The sequence below is a fragment of the Hoplias malabaricus genome, chromosome 18 (assembly GCF_029633855.1).
Source record: "Hoplias malabaricus isolate fHopMal1 chromosome 18, fHopMal1.hap1, whole genome shotgun sequence".
NCBI classification, from domain to species: Eukaryota; Metazoa; Chordata; class Actinopteri; order Characiformes; family Erythrinidae; genus Hoplias; species Hoplias malabaricus.
This window is the reverse complement of record NC_089817.1, coordinates 25,425,410-25,446,113: the sequence shown is the minus strand read 5'-3', so window position 1 is coordinate 25,446,113 and position 20,704 is coordinate 25,425,410. Positions and strand designations below refer to the sequence as shown.

The following is a 20,704-nucleotide window of genomic DNA, read 5'->3' as shown; positions in this document are numbered from 1 at the left end:
TAAGTCTGACTACCGCAGCTTGTATTTAGATTCACTTTATTAAAACAAGCGCCAGTATTTATAAAAAAAAAAAACAACAACAATGCTTAAGAGTATGGAAACGCATCCAAATAATGTTTCACATCTAGGTGAAAAATTGTGAATCCATTTCCTAATGGAACAATGTAGAAACACAAAACAGGAATTAAAGAAAAAGCTAAAAAGAAAAACCACTGCAGGCAACAGTCAACTACATATGGGGTAAATGGAACATGTCCAAATAAAATACTCAACATCACAAAGAACATGGGTTTTAGACTTGTCTAGAAACCAGCTATACGTCACCAAAACTGTTTTGAGAATAAAATAATGGCATTTAAACATGAAATTTACCATAATATTTACCAATGCCTGTTTTCATTCAAGTAAGTCTCATATCTTCTTAAATGTATTTTAACTGATTCCACTATCAACAAAACAGCTGTTGTGGTTTATAGTAACAGTCTGGTTTGATAAGATGCAATGAGGGCAGATATCTGATACTTTTTTAACCCTCAATTTAACTTGTATGTTTATAAAAGCTGCACATAGGACCAGACTGAGTGAAATCAGTGGGCGTGAAGGAGTGACACTGGTCTTTATGTTGTATAAAGGGGCTGTGGTAAGAGTGTAATAGCTTCTGGGTGATTGGGCTTGGCATCATGTTAAAATTGTATTTTGAGGATGACATGAGAGCAGAGTTTAACCTTCCCATGGAGGACTGCGGCGTCCATCAACCTCCGTCTCCACATGATACAGAATATCCGCCAGTGTGTGTTCAATCACTGCACCCCAGCCCATATCACTCATCTAAACACACAACATAACGGAGGTTGAGCACAGGACACACAGCTGCTTACAGGGATGGGCAATATGTCAAGCATATCATTCTATTATTAGTACACATCAAGCCATTTTGAGACACAATATGCAATATTACATTCATTTTACTCAAGCATTATAACCTGCAATAGTTGACCATTCCATATAGACACAGCCTCTGCTTTATTATTTAGATCCATTAATTATACTTCTGTGGTTCTACATACAGTCACAATACTTTTTCTTAAGGTCCATTTCTACCTCTCGTCATTCTTTAGTATCTTTTATTGTGCTTTCAAGATTTATACGCAATAAGCTCTGCTATATTAGACTACCCCTCTACCACTCCACATTCAGAAAGCAGTTTACCGTGGAACACTACTTATAACTTCAACTTGAATAGAGAAAATTAACCTTGTCTAAGTTTAATAGAATGTGTTGTTTTACATACTGTGTATGGCACATTTTGAAATAAGAACGTTTACATATTACCTCAAACATTTGTCTGAATGAAATTAAGGAAAATTCAGTTTTCCTTTATATGGGCCTTTAAAAAAAATAAAAATAATTATCTGTACTCACTGGCTGATACTTTATGTCCTTTGGAGGGTATTTGAAATGTGGCCCAAAATTTACAGACACCTGGGTAGAAAAGCAGGGAGAGCATATCATCACGACCCCTTCAGAAACCATTATTTAAAAATCATATACTACATTCCAAAGGTTTAGAAGAAATGCCATGGATAAAATAATAATATTACCATAAAACAATACTTTTTGACTAAAGGCCTGTAGCATCATTAAAATAAACTCATTGTTACTTGCTAATTAAGGGTCCAATCATAAACCACTTTCCAGTATTTGAAATCAGAAGATAAACAACTGTAGGGTAAGCTCTTAGCCAAATGGGAAGGTCTAATTTTATCAAATCTTCATATTGTATAAAGCTAATAGCACGCAGATTTACATTTATTTCTACATTCAGATGCTCATTAATTTGAATTGAGTGTGTACTAGTTTGTATGTGACAGAAACTTTATAAAACTATGCTGGCTTCTGTAAATTTAGCATTTGGCCCAAGTTTCATCATGTTTGAAAAGTGGACTTTCATTGAAAATAGCGCCATCTGGTGTATATGCTCAACAAGTTACACCTCAATAATAATTTATCTGAAAGAAACACAAAACGCGGTTAGCTCTGTAAAACATCGAGATGAATTAAAAGTATGGTAAAAATAACATACGGTGCAGCTTTTGTAGAGAGAGATGGCAGGGAAATACATGCCCTCAAACAGGTTTTCATAAGCCAAACCCTGGCTCACTCCGTTCTTGTAGAAAATCATCTAGAAATAAATTCAGAAATTCGAGTTTCATGTTCAAATCTAAGATAATTAATAGTGAGTGCAGAACAGAATTTCTACAGTACTCACTCGACTGTTACTTATCGTCTTTAGGCTCTTCTCTGCCTTATCCACATAATCTTTCTCTTCAAAGTAGAGGTAGCTTTTAAATTTAATCAGCGCCTGCAAGAGAAACAATTAGTCCTTTTCTCCCACTGTTGTTTTCACATTTGGAAACAGCGATTATATATACAAATGTATCTGAGAATATGCACATAAATAAACGTATCCATACTTTGTCTTTGTATGTGTCTGGCAAGGCCTTTGCCGTCTCTGTACCATCTGGTAACTCAATGAAAAAGCCCAGGATGTCCCCCTGTCCGTAGCAATCGGAGTAGTGCTTCCCGATGGACTGATGGAAGCGGGTGCCCTTTTTACTGCGCCACGAGTAACTGAACTTATCATAGCCCAGTGGAGCCTGAAGATTGCCTACAAGAGGGGATATACGCTGCATCTTGTAAATGGTCTAAAGCTTGCATCTTTTAGCATGTTATAATGTTATAATAGGGTTATAATGACTAGGACAACTCATGAATTATTTTTATAAGGGCACAACACTTTACATATTAATTACGCACCTAAAGGCTGGGACCAGCCGAGACGGGCAGCAGTGTCAGGGGGCATCTCATCTACGGACACCTCGAAATACCAGGCACCTTTTCGAATCCCATGAGATGCACGCACCATCGAGTAGCCCTTCTCTCCAGTCACAGTGAGGCGGTCATCAGAGATCTTCAGCTGAGGGGCTTCAGGAAACACAAGATTAAATATTAACACAGAAACAAAATTCATTTTTGGGTGGGGATTTTCGTAAATGTGAAATACCATCTGGGGAAATTTTGGACCTAACATAACCCCCGTCTGTGGCTGAGACAAAGCGGGACACACTTTTGACAGTTATCTTCACTCTCTGCTTGTTGTAGCTGTTTTCGCATTATTCTCTTCCTTCTTCACACAATTTTATATTTTACGATTTTGTTGTTTTTCCACAATTTTTTCCACTTTGTTTTGGTTGTGTTTTCTCATGTCTCCATGTCTGTTTTGCACAGTTTAACTATGTCTTTTCTCATAGGTCCAGCACTGATTAGTGATGCTCAGAGGGGCAGGCAAAATCATTCCAACAGGCGTACACTACTTAAGGAGAAGTACAAAATTAGAATTCTCTTATTTACATTGTTTACTGGTGATTGAGAGTTGTAAAATCATGAAAATAAAACACGGCTGAATTCCTATCCATGTCCTAGATAGGCCCAGAAAAAAAATGTATTAAAAACATATGTGAATTGTGTGTAGAATAAGGCTTTAATATTCAGTAGTTATATTTAACATACGTACCTCTGTCATGAAGTGCTAGCAGCACTCTCTCATACAGACATGCCCTGTACAAGTCTCCTGGGATAGGTTTCCCTGCCCAACAGTCCAACTCCAGCTTCTCCGGATCAGGTGCATGGGGGTCAGGCTCTGCCAGGATGTAGCGGTAACCATCCTTGTTGAATGGGTGCTCAAGTGGGTAGCCATGAGGAGGCAGACGTTGGGCAGAAAACAAAGGGTCACTGGACAATTATAAAAAAAGGAAAAAAAAGATTAGAAAAATCACCAATATATAAAACAAACCTCAACCTTGATTTTTTTTAAAAATAGATTGGCTGTACCTGCGAGTCCTCTTGGCTGTTCCTGCAGTGGCTCCATCTTGCTGCTGTTGCTGCTTGCGTTTGGCCCCTCTACCTTTTCCTGTGCCAGGAGGTGGAAGGCCACCTATCATGAAGACAAGTGCTTTAAAACACAGCTTCTAATACATATATCACATTATATTTTATTATTTACTAAGTACATCAGACAGTTAATGGTAAATAAAAGGACTTTCTTCAAGTATATAAATACTACTAAAACAGGACAAATAGAAATAAGGATCTAGTTTCCCAAAAGTTCAGTTTAAATATCTGCTGTTAAAAATCAACCGGTAGACAAAATGTTAGCAGCTTTAGCATCTTTTGATAATCACTGTGCCAAAATATTTGCTTTTGGGGAACCAAATCTAGGACACAATCTCGAACTAACTAAGCCTTAATACTATGACCAAAACATTATTGACAATAGACAACAGAATCTCTAACAGGAGCTAACACCAAGGGCCAAGAGATATGCTTTGCTTGCATCTAAATGCCACATAATTTTGCTAAACCCTCATGCAGGACACTGTATTTATTTTTCTATTTAATTTGTTTGTGTAGCAAAGAAGACAAGAGCAAGCACAAATAAGCAGGAATTAGTGTACACATTGGGTTGATGACTAGGCACAGTTTGCCCAAAAGTAGCAAGCCAAACAAGCTTTAGGACGAACCATAACGCAAAGCTTCAGGTGACAAAAACAAAAGCCAAAGAGCAAGAAGGGTTAAAGGAGCACAAAAAAAACAGCCTCGAGTTCAAATGACACTGGGCTACATATTCACCTGAAAATGATGATCCACCTGGAATATAATGTAAAGCTGTTAGGGACACCTTCAGAATTTATTATCATACAACATACAACAGATTTTTAAAATTCTTTTCACATCAAACCACAATGAATGACTTGGTTTACATGTCACCCAGTGAACTTAAACTGTTTAGGAACAAAACAAAACAAAATAAACACCTTTAATAACAATGTGAATGCAAAAGAAGTTTTGATTTAATGAGATTACATTCAAGAGCTCAGGTTCATTTTTTCAAGTCTGTCTTACCGTTGAGATTACCAGCAGCTGTGACAGTAGTAGTTTGCTTTTGGTTGTCGTAGGAGGGTCCAATATTGGCCAAGTCCTTAAAGAATCATACAGAAAATACATACATACAAAAAAACTTGAAGTTCCCCAAATTAACTTAATAAATCCAAATGCAAATTCAGATTGAAAGAGACCTGTACCTGATCAAGGAGGCCAAACTTGGGATATTCATCCTCAGAGTCCTTACTGCCAGGGTCAGGATGTTCCTTCACTAGAAACACATCACGTTCTTTACTCTGAAATTAGAAAGTCCTCACATGGTGAAAGAATTCTTGCTTCCTGTCTCAGAAAGGAATAACAGCACTGAGCACAATAATAATTATCATGACCATTTACCATGGTCTTCACTATGTTGTTCGGCCAAGTCAGCTTTCCTGGTCTCTGACGAGTTGTCATGCACTCCCAGTATTTATCAATGAAAGGAATAATGTCCTGAAAAACAGAGAGTATTATAAGCTAACCAACTGAAGGGCTACAAAACAGCTGAGTTTATCTCTGTTTTTGTTTTATGTATTTTATCTATTTTAAAGTTTACCTTGTCTTTAGGAAACATAGTCTTTGGATGCTCCTCTTGAGTCCTTGACCTCCATGTCAGATTAGCCAGAGCTGTGAGGCACATCTCCTTTAAGTCTGAGGACGTTTTCCCAAAAAAAAAAACAATTTAAACCATAACTCTTTAGAATTAACATTTTGAACGTATTAAAAACAAATAAAACAAAACACTCACTTGCTTGCTTCCTCAAGAAGTATGTATTACCACTGTGGTGACACACATTGCAGTGGAATACATAATTGGTCATAAATGGAAGACATGTTCTATGGGAAAGGAACAGGAAGCAGAAGATTCAGATATCAAACACTTTAAAGTCAACGTGAATCCCTCTATGATAAAATGGACTTGGTAAAAGGAGGATGTTGAGATTCTTATTATTTTCACAATGAGGCACAATCAAATCTCAAAGGCACATAAAATTACTTCCAATCAAATATAACAAGAAAACATTTTGAGATATATTTATTATAAATTATATGTAATTAATTACAACACTACTGACATTTACACTATCACAATTAGTTCATATCAATTATAGTTTGTTTTTAAACATTATCATAAGAGTCTAGTTATAACTGTAAAAACTACATTATCTCTTTACGGACTGTTGAAAGAACAGTAAGCATCACAGTAACAGCTTGTTTAAAAGTTAAAATAAATCTTTGTTTGTGTGTCAAATAATCATGGGACATGTTTACAAAAATGAAATTCAACAAATACGGTTGTAAAAAACTGCACTCTTACGTAGTGTCAATGCCAAATGTGTCCGCAGTGAACCACTTCATACACAATGCGCACTGTAGCTCCACATCACCGAGCTGCCGGCCGCTCTCCTCGTCTCCTGAACCTGTTTGAGCATCTGCAGCCTCAGGACCCTCACCACCCACATCCTTAGGATGCAATGAACAGTGGAATATGAGATATGCATTATTGACATTTACACTGTTAACCATGAAGTGTTTACCTTATTCTGAATCTCTTCAAGCAGTTTGTGGACCTACCATTGTCTCCTTGCTATTGCCAGATTCTGTTTCCATACTCGCTGTTAGGTCTCCAAATGGTGCATCCCTATAAAGAGAGAAAATGTGAAATGATAAATGATGATGAAAGTTTAAATATTCTTAATATCCTTGCATTCATGCATTCATTCATAAATTAATAAATAAATAAAGGTAAACACTGAAAAATAAAATACTTGGAAGTGGTATATACTTATATTATTGTTCAATATCTAGCAAAAAAGGTCTTAACCCTATATAGTTTTCTGCACTAAATCTACTTTATGGCCGTATAACAGCCTTTTTTTATGTTAAAGTGAGTCCATGTGAATCCAAGGCTTTCAACACATAAATATTCATTCATTCATTCATCTTCTGTAACATAACATAATGATCAGGGTCGTGTTGGTCCCTAAGCATAACCTAATAACTAAATAACTGTTTACATTTCAAACATTTAATTGTACAGAAATATGTAAAAGTAGAAAGAGTACTCCCTAAACCTTAGTCATGTTAGAGAGATCTGTTTAAGACATCCCTCATCATTTTTATTTATAGAAAGCGACGGATTAATACTTTCTATGCACTAATTATTAAAGAATTATAAGGAGAATACCATTTTTCAAACCCAACGACAAAAATTATGAAAGGATTCTCCTCTCGTCTTTGGGTTCAAATCCTAACAATACAAGATCAGTTAAAACAAGGTCTTTAGCTTTAGTAAAGTATGAAAATACTCATGTAAAGGCCTTAATAGTTTCAGCTTCACATCCTAAGGCAACCTTTGTGTCTCTAAACAACAGAGAAAAAGACAACAGAACTTACAGAGACAAAAACATTAAGATTATACCTCCCGTTTACTGACTCATATTCCCCCTCAAGCTTGAATATTCAACACTCATGCAAAAACATTTGAATCAAATTCCCAAAAACGCTGTTTACGTGTCATTTAACACTCAGTTTCGATGTGCAAAGCCCTTAAATCGGACTCTTACCCTTCTGCTGTTTCTCTCTCAGACACAGACACAGTCCCCGACTCCGGTTCCGCGGCCATCATTAAACACCAAATCACACACAGCAGAAATCTCGCGATAGCACAACAACATTGCCCCCTACTGGACAGCGAGGGAGAGAGGACATCAAAAGTGAGAAAGAGAAAATGCAGAGGTAGGAAAAAGAAAGATATATGAAGATAGAAAAAGAGGGAACAGAGAGAGAGAAAGTAAGTAACAAAGAATAGTAAGAGAGTGAGAGACTTTGTCTCCATCATTTATTCTTTATATTTTATATCAGTGAGTATTTATATATCTGATTTACAAACTGAAAAGTTGGGACACTAAACAAATTGTGAATAAAAACTGAATGCAATGTTGTGGAGGTGCCAACATCTAATATTTTATTCAGAATAGAACACAAATCACAGATCAAAAGTTTAAACTGAGAGAATGTATCATTTTAAGGGAAAAATATGTTGTTTCAAATTTCATGGCGTCAACAAATCCCAAAAAAGTTGAGACAAGGCCATTTTTTACTTCTTCTTACAACACTCAACAGACGTCTGGGGACAGAGGAGACCAGTTTCTCAAGTTCAGAAATAGGAATGCTCTCCCATTCATGTCTAATACAGGCCTCTAACTGTTCAATCGTCTTGGGCCTTCTTTGTCGCACCTTCCTCTTTATGATGCGCCAAATGTTCTCTATAGGTGAAAGATCTGGACTGCAGGCTGCCATTTCAGTACCCGGATCCTTCTCCTACGTAGCCATGATGTTGTGATTGCTGCAGAATGTGGTCTGGCATTATCTTGTTGAAAAATGCAGGGTCTTCCCTGAAAGAGATGACGTCTAGATGGGAGCATATGTTGTTCTAGAACCCGAACATAGTTCTCTGCATTAATGGTGCCTTTCCAGACATGCAAGCTGCCCATGCCACAAGCAACCCCATACCATCAGTGATGCAGGCTTCTGAACGGAGCGTTGATAACAACTTGGGTTATCCTTGTCCTCTCTGGTCCGGATGACCAGTGTTCCATAAAGAACTTCAAATCGTGACTCATCTGATCACAGAACAGTCTTCTATTTTGCCACACTCCATTTTAAAAGACCCCTGGCCCAGTGCAAACGTCTGAGCTTGTGGAGCTTTCTTAGAAATGGCTTCCTCTTTGCACTGTAGGGTTTCAGCTGGCAACGGCTAATGGCACGGTGGATTGTGTTCACTGACAATGCTTTCTGTAAGTATTCCTGAGCCCATTCTGTTATTTCCTTGACAGTGGCGTTCCTGTTTGAGGTGCAGTGACGTTTAAGGGCCCAGAGATCACGAGCATCCAGTAGAGTTTTACGGCCTTGACCCTTACGCACAGCAATTTTTCCAGATTCTCTGAATCTTTTGATGATGTTATTCACGGTTGATGATGATAACTTAAAAGTCTTTGCTATTTTACGCTGGGTAACACCATTCTGGTATTGCTGCACTTTCTTTCTGCGCAACAATGGTGGAATTGGTGATCCTCTTACCATCTTGGCTTCAGAGAGACACTGACACTCTGAGAAGCTCTTTTTATACCCAATCATGTTGTCAATTGACCTAATTAGTGTCACACTCCTCAGCCTCCCCGGTAAGGTCTATGCGGGGGTACTGGAGAAGAGAGTCCGACTGATAGTTGAACCTCGGATCCAGGAGGAACAATGCGGATCCTGGAGGGTACATGGGAGTTTGATCAACCAGTCTACATGTGTTTTGTGGATCTGGAGAAGGCATTCGACCGTGTCCCTTGGGGTATTCTGTGAGCTCAGGGAGTACGGGGTACTGGGCTCTTTGCTATGAGCTATCCAGTCCCTGTACAAACAGAGCAGGAGTCTGGTTCGTATAGCTGGCAGTAAGTCCGACTGTTGGACTCCGTCAGGGCTGCCCGTTGTCACCGGTTCTGTTCATAATTTTTATGGACAGAATTTCTCTGTCCATAGTGGCGGAGGGTGTCCGGTTTGGTGGTCTCAGGATTCCATGTCTGCTTTTTGCAGATGATGTGGTCTTGTTGGCTTCATCGAGCCAGGACCTCCGGCTCAAGTGGAGGAGTTTATATACCTCGGGGTCTTGTTCATGAGTGAGGGAAAGATGGAGCGTGAGATTGACAGGCGGATCGGTGCAGCGTCAGCAGTAATCTACCGTTTACCGTTCAATCTACGTCCCAACCTTCACCTATGGTCACGAGTTTGGGTAGTGACCGAAAGAACGAGATCGTGGGTACAAGCGGCTGAACTGAGTTTTCTCCACAGGGTGTCTGGACTCTCCCTTAGAGACAGGGTTAGGAGCTCGGACCATGTCGAGAGGAGCCAGTTGAGGTGGTTCGGGCATGTCCAACGGGGAGGAGGCCCCGGGGCAGACCAAGAACACACTGGAAAGGCTACATGTCTCGACTGGCCTGGGAATGCCTCGGTATACCCCCGTTGGAGCTGGAGGTGGTGGCTGGGGAGAGGGAGGTCTGGGTTTCTTTGCTCCAACTGCTTCCCCCGCGACCCGGACCTGGATAAGCGGTGGATAATGGATGGATGGTCTTCCAGCTGTTCGTTATATGCGCCATTTCCTTTTTCCAGCCACTTATTGCTACTTGTCCCAACTTTTTTTGGGATTTGTTGACACTGTGAAATTTTGAATCAACATATTTTTCCTTTAAAATGTTACATTTACTCAGATTACACTTTTGATCTGTCATCTATGTTCTATTACGAATAAAAAATTGACATTTGCCATCTCCTCATCATTGCATGCAGTTTTTATTCACAATTTGTTTAGTGTCCCAACTTTTTTGGATTCCGGTTTGTAGTCTGTTCTGATACTTGTAGCTCTGTTATTCATAAATTATGTGGATTGTTTGTGTGTGTGTTTGTTTGATTCTAATGGCAGTTTCCAACCCATACAAATATATATATATATATATATATATATATATATATACTGTTTGAAGACATTTCTACATCTTGTATATTGTGTTTGTTATTTGGTTTATCCTGTAGTTTTGTGAATTTTGTGGTACTATCTGGATCATTGTATTTCTGGAATATCTTTATATTATGTTCCTGAGAGAGGTATTTGTTTAAATATAAATATTCTCTCCTTACAGATTTATCAGAAGTTTAGAAGAAATATAGTTTTCACAGATCCTACACCAAACAAAAGAAAACTTTTTGCATGGTCTGTGTTTATACCGAACACTTTTTTTTTAGTTTGGTCAATTTTTGTCTATTTAATTGGCTTCAGTCAGTGTGAAGTTTTGTTCATTTTGAATTCTAAATGGTGGTTTTGGGGAGGTGCCTCAAATCCTTGAGTTGTTCTGTAGTTTTCTCATTCTTTTCAGCAAGCAGTAAGCAAAATGCACTTTTTTCCATACAGAGCTATTCCATAGATGTTTCAGTATTTTTTAACTATAAAAGTATTAAACTGTAACAATAATAGGGCTGCATGGTGGCACGGCAGGTAGTGTCACAGTCACACAGCTCCAGGGACCTAGAAGTTGTGGGTTTGATTCCCGCTCCAGGTGACTGTCTGTGAGGAGTGTAGTGTGTTCTCCCTGTGTCTGTGTGGGTTTCTTCCAGTTGACTGTCTGTGAGGAGTGTGGTGTGTTCTCCCTGTGTCTGCGTGGGTTTCCTCCGGGTGACTGTCTGTGAGGAGTTTGGTGTGTTCTCCGTGTCTGCATGGGTTTCCTCCGGGTGACTGTCTGTGAGGAGTGTGGTGAGTTCTCCCTGTGTCTGCGTGGGTTTCCTCCGGGTGACTGTCTGTGAGGAGTTTGTTGTGTTCTCCCTGTGTCTGCGTGGGTTACCTCCAGGTGACTGTCTGTGAGGAGTGTGGTGTGTTCTCCCTGTGTCTGCGTGGATTTCCTCTGGTTGCTCCGGTTTCCTCCCACGGTCCAAAAACACACAGTGGTAGGTGGATTGGCGACTTAAAAGTGTCCCTGTGTGTGAGTGTGTGTCACCCTGCAAAGGACTGGTGCCCCCTCCAGGGTGTGTTCCTGAACTGGATAAGTGGTTATAAACAATGAATAAATTAATGTAATAATAATAATAATATATATTATTGCATTATATATTTAAGATACATACATGAATGATGTTTTTCAAGGTAAAAAGCTGACAAAACAGTATTTTATTTATTTTATTGTGCCATACACATTATGTCTCTTGGTTCCTCTCATGATCATTGATAAGTGAATATACTTTGATTATTGTAATAATATAGGACAAACTTTCAGGCTAATTAAATTTCTGCATTTATATTCTAGAATCCTATCAGGGAACTGATGTCAAAAGAGCACAAGTCCTTTCAGAAAAAAATATATAACTTTAAATGCAAAAGCCAGATTGGGAAGCTACAGACCCCTTTTAAAATTATTGGCCAAATGTCACTGACTCTAAAACTAATCATAAACCTGTAAAACACAGTTTAAACAACTATTACTCCTAACAGTGCTATTGTCTTGTTAAAAGTACATGACAATTATTACAGAGACTGTTGTTAAACGCAGGGGCCAGACAACCAACAAGGGAATTCCTCTGTCTGCTGAGTGTAAAATGCAGCCAGGAGAATGCAGGGGTTATTGTTAAAGTACATGATTGTTTGTGTGTCTTTCTCTGTGATCTTTTGTTGGCCATCTGTGAAGTGTGGACAATGCTTAGGAGAGATGGGGGGCTTGGTTTGTGCTACAAACTGTAATGAAATACCCCCTGAGTCCTTGGTCTGAATGAGGGTTTAAAAAGCTTCTGCTTAACCTCTTACTGTGAGACAATTGTGTGCTTTTATCCTCCATTTTGCTTTGAGTGCATTGCCTCGTGTCTGTTCCCCAGCACACTTTCATTCAGACTTAAAGCAAGATATTTCTTATAGGGGAATTCCAATAAACATTATTACTGTCTCATTAAAGAAAGTCATTTGATGTGAAATCCTTCTTCCTAGAAACACGAGAGAAATCAGAATTGCTCATGTTTAAGCAAAATGTTTGATGCCTCTGAAGGCTACCTCACGGTAATACAATAAAATGGCTGCAAATGTCTTCTGGTGCCCATATAACAATAGATTTAAAATAACTTTTCCATGTAATACCAATTCCTTCAGCACTACAATGGCAACTATCATCTCTTGAGGCCTTCACTGATAAATAATTGTTCTAGCAGTTTTGTGTTCAGTAAAATCTGTTCATTACTAACGGAGCAAATGCATGTCTTTATTAATCTAGACAAAATATTGAACTAAATTGATAGAATGAAGGTACAAGCTGCAAAATTTCTAGCTTTCATTTCTCAATATTAAAGATCAATTCCATCATATACCTTGCTAAATTAGGAAATCCCTGTGCTATCAACCAATATTACTATTCAACTAACGAAACTGTACAATTACTGAGAATCAGTGGTTTATTTAGTTTAAAATGACCTCCTAAAAAGTAGTGTTGCTGGCACACAGATCCAGAGTCCTGCGGTTCAATCTCCGCTTCAGGTTTCCCCACATTATGAGACCTATGGTTTGTTCTCCCTGTGTCTGCATGGGTTTCTTCCAAGTGCTCTGGTTTCTTCATACAGTCCAATGCATGTTGGCAGGTGAACTGGCAATGTTAAGTGAGTGTGTGAGTAAATGTGTAAGTGTGATGTCCTGTGATGGACTGGCATCACGTCCAGGGTGTATTCCTGCCTTGCGGCCAGTGATTTTTAGTAGGCCCTGAACCCATCTCAACCCAAAACTGGATAAGCTGGTACAGAAGATAAATGAATGACCTCCAAAGACATGTTGTTTTGACCCTTTCAGTTTGAGTAATCCATCCCCTCCATTGTAATGAATATCTGAAGGCAGTTACTACAGTTATATGGCCGCAATAAGACATTCAGCATCCTAGCAGTCAGAGAAGCACACTGCTTTACTTCTGTATTCACAAGCTAACGAAAAGCAAACAAATAAAATAATAAAACCAAGAGAGTCTGTCCTCAAATATTAACAAGGAAACGGCTGTTGTTGGTTTTTGGGGGTTTTCTTTTTCAGATTTTCCTCCCACTTTCAGGATACAACATCAGAATTTTTCCCTTTGCTTTAAGCTGCAAAGTCTCATCTAGAGAATACCGCAGCACTGGGAACAATTATATTTACAATAGACATAAAAATGCTTTCACTGGAGTGTCCCTTTAACTTTTACTCAATAAGTTAATGTAATGAAATTGTTGTTACAAATAAATAGTGAACCAAGAGCTTCAAAAGAGCACATCAATTACCCTCATAATAAGGTTAATAAGGTTAAACTATTTTACGGTTTAACTTCAGAAGCCCACATCTCCTATGGAGAGAGAAATAGTGGACTCCAGGGAGCTTTGGGCACACTCCTCTCTGCTGGCCCCTTGCTGGTGAAGCTCTGAACCTTCATCTCTCTGGACAAAGAGGGAGGTCAGGGAGGGTCAGCGGCACAAGTGACATCTGCTAATTGTCCTGGTGGGCCGGCTAAGCTTCACTCCACGAATACCAGTGCTTTGCTTGGTGTTGACACCTGGGAGGACTCTGGCAGCTGCCACAGAAGACCACCTCTGGAGGCTTTAGAGATTATTTACAACTTAAGTCGGCTCTCAACACCCCCAATGCACTCTGCAAAGTTGATACAGTCGTCAGTCTGTATGCACCGAGATGCAGATGGAGTGGAACATGGCTGGCTTGATTTATTCACGCTCCAAAGGGTCAAGAAGTGAGATAAAAGCAGTTGCACATCGTCGCTTAACAATGAAAATCATGCATCTACATTTTTGTCCATTTTTAGTTTACTACAAAAAAAATCTTTAATTTAAAGTTAAGAAAGTTTTTTTTTCCTTTTCCTGTAAAATGATTATTTTTGGAGATACATATTTTTCATTGAGCAGCCACAATATATAACATGTTTCAGATGTCAAAATTTGCATCAGCAACACAGACGTAATTAGACATTCTGCTGAAAATTCCATGATCTGGACTTATTTTTAAATTAAGAGAAAAAAACTGAAGTGGAATTTGCAGTATACATGTAACAACATGTTCCTGTTTTGTTAGCCTTATTTTATCATCAAATGTTTTCTTCCGAGTTTCTCATCTCATCTCATCTTCTTTTCCATTTCAGGGTCGCGGTCTTCCAAATTTCTATAAATATAAATACTCAGATAAATGCATATTTATACATGTATGTTTTAAAAATCCTAGTCGACTGTAAGTGAAATAGACATCTAAGAGTAACAACAGCTCAGCCACAAAGATGTAGATCATGGCCACTGAGTTTTGAAATATGAAAAAAAAAAAAAACACATACTCTGTTGCACCACTCACTACTGAATCACTATTGAATTCCAAACTCACTGTGAAAGCAGCTGTACATAACCCTAAGATCATTATGACAATGACAAGTATCAGGAATGGTGAAAACACTTTTTGGAGTGATGAAATATGCTGCATTGTCTAACCATATCATGGATGAATGTTTGGCAGACATCAAAAAAGAAGTAGCCTTTTGCACATATGCACTCTGGAAAAAGTCTGGAGAATCAAGTCCAAATATTTTCCCTTTGTGAGTTCTCCTTCCATACACGTAGCGCACAGTGGGGGATGCATTCTTGCAGATGGAAATATTTGTGCTTTAGACATGGGGCAGCATTTTGCAGTTTGTGCAGGAGATACAGGATTCTATGGAACATTTTCCTGTTCTATTCACACATTCAGACAATACCCTGACTTTGTACTAGAGAGTTAGCAGAATTAAGCTGAGCTGAAATCTGTGCCAAATATTACAGCATATTTATTCACACATACAACTCTTGGTAAAGCCCAGAATATTTCTGGATTACAATGCATGTGCAAATATATTAATAACGCCAGTAGTAATGTTTGGGAGAGGAGAAATAACAATGCTCTTAGGCTGTTTTTCAGGGCGTGTGCAAAGCCCTTTAAAAGGAACATTCATTATTGTAATAAAAAAATATATTTTTAAAAAATTCAGAATATATTTCCTCATTATCTGCTAGCTCTCCTGTCTGTTTGCATGCACAAAGCCAGTCTTTTTAAATGTCTTATTATTCATTAATCCATTATCTGTAACCGCTTATCCAGTTCTGGGTCACGGTGGGTCCAGAGCCTACCTGGAATCATTGGGCACAAGGCAGGAACACACCCTGGAGGGGGCACCAGTCCTTCACAGGGCAACACACACATTCGGACACTTTTGAGTCGCCAGTCCACCTACCAACATGTGTTTTTGGACTGTGGGAGGAAACTGGAGCACCCGGAGGAAACCCACGCGGACACAGGGAGAACACACAAAACTCCTCACAGTCACACAGAGCGGGACTCGAACCCACAACCTGCAGGTCCCTGGTGTTGTGTGACTGCAACACTACCTGCTGCGCCACCATCTATATATATAGTCTAAGATAGTAGCTCATCTGTTACTGCGCAGTTTGTGTTGGTCACCTTTCAGTCCTTCATCAGTAGTCACTGGACGATGCCCACAGGACGCTGTTTGATGTATTTTTTGTTTGGTGGACTATTCTTAGTCTAGCAGTGACATTGAGGGCATCAAAAACACACAGCAGTATACACATACTAACACACCACTACCACATCAGTGTCACTGCAGAACTGAGAATGATTCACCATCCAAACCATACTTACTCTCTGGTGGTCCTGTGCGGGTTCTGACTATTGAAGAACAATCAAAGTGGGCAACAGAAGTATGCAGAGCCACAGAGATGGTCTACAGTCTGTAATTTAGAAAGTGCTCCTGTGCGGTCAGTGGAGCTGAGACAATGGAGGGTGAGTGTATAAACAAGGAGGTGGTCATAATGACTTTTCAGACAAAGTTGTGCTTTAAAGGCTTTATGTCAGGAAACTTGTGTTTCACTTTACTTAAAGAATACTCTACTCTATTTTTATCCTTAATTGTGCTTGAATAATTATTTAAATAAACCAATATTTTTGCTTTAGTGCGGATTAGAGCTACTCTACCGAACTTTGACTAAATAACAGTAACACCACTTGAAGGAAGAATGCTCTCAAAATGGAGTCACTTCATTTCCATCACACTGAGCACTCGCGCGCTGTTGGCACCGTAAAAATCACACAGTTGCAAATAAGAACAAGAGCTGCCACAAAAACACTACACGCTTTTTAAGAAAAGGGCACATTTTAACCAGCTGCAGTGCAATAAACAGCCAAGAAGCGTGTCACCCACCGAGAGCAACATTAGCATCAGAAAGCCCCCAGTGAGAGACCTCCACTCTCCGGGGTTATAATATCACCGGGAGTTGTGCACCGGGGGAGAGCAGGGCTTCTGGGTTTTCTTTCAGACCCCCGTCTATTAAAATGTTAATTTTCCACGCGTGATGGTCGTGTGTTGAGCTGGTATAAATGTGTGGAGCTTGGAGAGGCGGCCAGCTTTAAGAACACGAGGAACAGCGCTGGCTGTGAGTGTGGTTAGATCCATTGCTGTGACAGGACTCCGAAAACATGCCGCAAGAAACCAAACACCAGTCCGCCACGACTTCTTCTTTTTCCATAGTGGACATCCTAGACCCCACCAAATTCACAGGAAGAAACCGAGAGTTAAATAATACAGACTATAATATGAAGAGAAAATGTGGTGAGTATTTTTCTTTTCTTCCATTTTTGTGTTCCTGATTGAACTTTGAGAAATTTAAAATATATCATAAATTAATGTATCAATAATTTAATTGTCATTTTAAAGATATACAGCATTCTGTACGGTTTTCCTCTATCAATTTCATTATTAATGAATATATCTACTCGTTTACTACTTACCCCCTTATCTGAGGAGCGTCCGTTTTTTTTTACTGTGGTCGCTAGCCAAATATTTCGTAACTCAAGAAAATAACTCAGAAATATTAAAGACTAAAATGAACATTTGTCTATTATTATTATTAATTTTATTATTATTATTATAATAATTATAATTATTATTATTATTACAAAATATTTTAAATGACCGTTAAAAATCCCTGAGAAAGTGACGTGCATATATGAAGTCTTCCACAAGAGGGCGGCTTTCTCCCGCCTTTTAATTTTTAAATATCATGAGCGTTTTTTATTAAGGTGGCTTATGTCCAACCTTAACAATATGGTAGGACTTTGCCCCTGTACTTTGTAATTTAAATCCTGCTTAACTGATATTTTGTCTCAAAGGAAAGAATAGCGGAAAGCTGCTAAAATTCAGATCGGTCACAATGAGCATTTCTCACCGACCCTCGCGTGTGTAACGGACTCCAAACGCCTTCATGAACTGTACTTTTCTGCTTCATTACCATTGCCAACTCTTACGCAACTATCTTTCCATTTGTCAGAATCGCCTTTGAGAGAACACAGACCTAAAGACTCCAGTCCAGACTCTCCGGTACCGGCTCGCAAAGCCAGGCGGGTGCGCACGGCCTTCACGCTCGAGCAGCTGCGCGTGCTGGAGCAGAGCTTTCAGAGCAGCCATTACCTTTCCGTCCTCGAGCGCCACGTCATCGCCACTGCGCTCCATCTCTCCGAGACTCAGGTGAAGATCTGGTTTCAGAACCGGAGAACCAAGTGGAAGAAGGAGCGAGAGGGACACGGAATCGAGGAGCAGAACCACTTCACCGTTTTCCCGCCAACGCTGACCCCAAACATTTCATTCTCCACCGCTCGTGAGGCCTCGTGCCACCAGGCAGCTCCACTGTCTCTACATTACCACACACCTCAGACCTACCTCAGCTCTCCGTACAGTTACCATGCACTTCAATTCTTCTAAAGACACAGCTCAAATCGGATGAAAACATACTGTTTTCACAGAAGACTGAACCAAATATTAACCTATTGTTATCAACATATTTAAAAAATTGCCTCATGGTGATTTTCATATTTATATGCTGTAATAATTCTTTTTATGTCTCATTTTGTAATAATACTCTTTGACATTTTATGTTTCATGTTTTAAAAAATGTACATTACATAAAAATATATTTTTTCACTACTTATGTGGGTTCTTTTATTTCTCATATGTAATAAGTTATAGCCACTCATTTGGAATATACATTTGTGAACTAAACTGATTCATAGAAAGTCCTCTCTGGACATTGATTATCCCCCTGGAGGAGTGGTATTCCATATATGAAAATCTTTAAAAGTGATATATTTTCCATTTTTTCTGTATGGGCTGTAAGGGAAAATCTGCTAATTTCCTTAAACTACAGAATTGATTTCTCAGCAAAATTTCTAATATAGAATATTATAAGAAGTTTCCCTAAATACAATTTATTAATTCAGGATACGCAGCAAACAATTAAGTAAATTCTTGTTTTTGAAAGATTTACCATTGTGTAAACACTCAATAGGTGTAGATTTAATCTTCGCTAGGCGTAGTAAATAAAACAGCTATATATTTTATGTTTGCCAACAGCATCATTCTAAGGAAATCTGATTCAGTGTATGTCTGTACAACACAGATTCGTTTCATAGACATTCACTAAACCCATGATAATTATTTTCATTATAATAAAAAATTATAAAAGTGGAATTAAAAAAAGAGTCAACTTTCCCTTTAAATGATACGTGTTTGTGGCTAAAATGTTTAAACAGTCTGATTAAAATTTGCAACTCAGCCAAGAGGATTAATAACTTGTTATTTTATGAAAATATAAACATGTTCATGACAAATACAGACAGGGCCACATTCACAGAGGGAGAGCAGAGTGTGGGGACAGACAGGATATCAGATGATAAAGGAGAAGTTCAGTCAGTCCAGCAGTGTCCTCACTATTGATATAAAGACAACATTAAGGAGAAAAAAAAATGTTTGAAATAAATCCAAATGAGCCCAGAAGGCGCACATCTGTCTCCAATCTAACAGATGGTTTTCATTAACATCACATGTCTGTCAGTACTGTCAATGAATACTTGCATTTTCATGGGTTTGCAAAGAAAACTATAACATAGGTTGAATTATTGTGCGTGGATGTAAAGACAGAGCTGGAAAAAGATGTTTTAGAATGGAAAGCAGACTATAAAGCATATCTGTACTAAGTTGATGTCAATGGAATGATCAAGGCACTGGTGATTTGTGTTTATGTAATTAATCTTATTAGCTATTTGTGTACCTTAAACCCCAGAACATGAACTAGATTTGGCCGTTTTTTGGGGGGCAATAATCTCTCTTGCAGTATTAAGATGGAAATGAAACCCTAACTTAATTTGGAACAGCAGAGAAACACATGAATGATGTTATCAGGGCTAACAAAGTTTCTGGCTCCCTCCGGAATTACATCATCAAGGCCTTGTCTGATATATCCCAACTTGAAAACATCTCACACTATCGAGCTCCATTTTCTACAAGAGAATTCCACAGTCCTCACTTCCATAAATGACGAGATTCGGCCTTTTTAAATGTAAAGAGTTTGATGGAACATTTTAAAATTTCTAATTTTAGTTTTAAAACATACTTTTCAGCTCATAAAATATATAAGTAAAATTATCTACACATTCATTTTTCACAGTCGATGTCACAACTATTATCACCATTGTATAGGACAATGCACCAAATCTATAACAAATCATTTCTGCCTTTTATATAAACATTTGAACAAGTGACAGAGACTGTATAGCAGAGTTATTATATACTGTGCAGTTCTTAAATGTTAGGAAGAAAATGTGCAATATCTTCATGAATCAGTTTGTTGTATCAGGTAGGATATGTCAGTGTGACTACTGAGCTTTTAAACAGTTAATAATAAGGATAGAACAACGGTGCACTCCTCTAAACTCTAAACTAAACCAAGGGTTTGTCTGGAATGATTACACTCAAGAGCAATGAACAATGTCCTGTTGTGCAGCGGTGCGCAGCCGTGCACTCTTATTCTAGAAAGAGCACAGTCATAACCACAATGAATCTAACCAGTTGTACAAAATAACAATGAATGCCCACTCTTCAGTTTGGTTGTGCTTAGCTGATGGAAATTTACATTGGTTAAAGGCACCCATTCGTCTGCAGAATTGTGCGGAGTCAGAACCCACTATTGGTCCATTAAATATATCCAGTCAAAGTATAAGGTGAACATATCTCAGTTTCAAGAATTATACACTGGTGTCTCAAAATGCATGGTCTTGCATGGTTGTTATGGGTCTCAAGTTTGCTATATC

General features: G+C 38.6%; 2 protein-coding genes across 5 annotated transcripts; one reads left to right on the top strand and one right to left on the bottom strand.

Annotated features, from left to right (window-relative positions):
- Positions 1 to 44: 44 nt before the first annotated feature.
- Positions 45 to 18,167, bottom strand: ash2l (ash2 like, histone lysine methyltransferase complex subunit). Of its 4 annotated transcripts, none has more exons than XM_066651324.1 (18): positions 18,030 to 18,167; positions 7,548 to 7,667; positions 6,556 to 6,622; positions 6,299 to 6,462; positions 5,729 to 5,817; positions 5,537 to 5,631; positions 5,338 to 5,433; positions 5,142 to 5,237; positions 4,963 to 5,038; positions 4,690 to 4,707; positions 3,892 to 3,994; positions 3,575 to 3,792; positions 2,818 to 2,985; positions 2,475 to 2,668; positions 2,270 to 2,362; positions 2,084 to 2,182; positions 1,423 to 1,482; positions 45 to 828 (listed from the first exon to the last, which is right to left on the bottom strand). In XM_066651324.1, exons 1-18 carry the CDS (start codon positions 18,053 to 18,055, stop codon positions 721 to 723), a joined length of 1,890 nt encoding a protein of 629 aa, XP_066507421.1. In that variant the 5' UTR covers positions 18,056 to 18,167; the 3' UTR covers positions 45 to 720. The 4 variants fall into 4 exon arrangements, with proteins under 4 accessions (XP_066507421.1, XP_066507422.1, XP_066507423.1 ...); XM_066651325.1 differs by having other exon boundaries at positions 6,299 to 6,444; XM_066651326.1 differs by lacking the exon at positions 4,690 to 4,707.
- On the top strand, positions 16,455 to 18,388 carry pnx (posterior neuron-specific homeobox). Its single transcript, XM_066651328.1, has 2 exons — positions 16,455 to 17,171; positions 17,890 to 18,388. Exons 1-2 carry the CDS (start codon positions 17,039 to 17,041, stop codon positions 18,318 to 18,320), a joined length of 564 nt encoding a protein of 187 aa, XP_066507425.1. The 5' UTR covers positions 16,455 to 17,038; the 3' UTR covers positions 18,321 to 18,388.
- Positions 18,389 to 20,704: the final 2,316 nt, after the last annotated feature.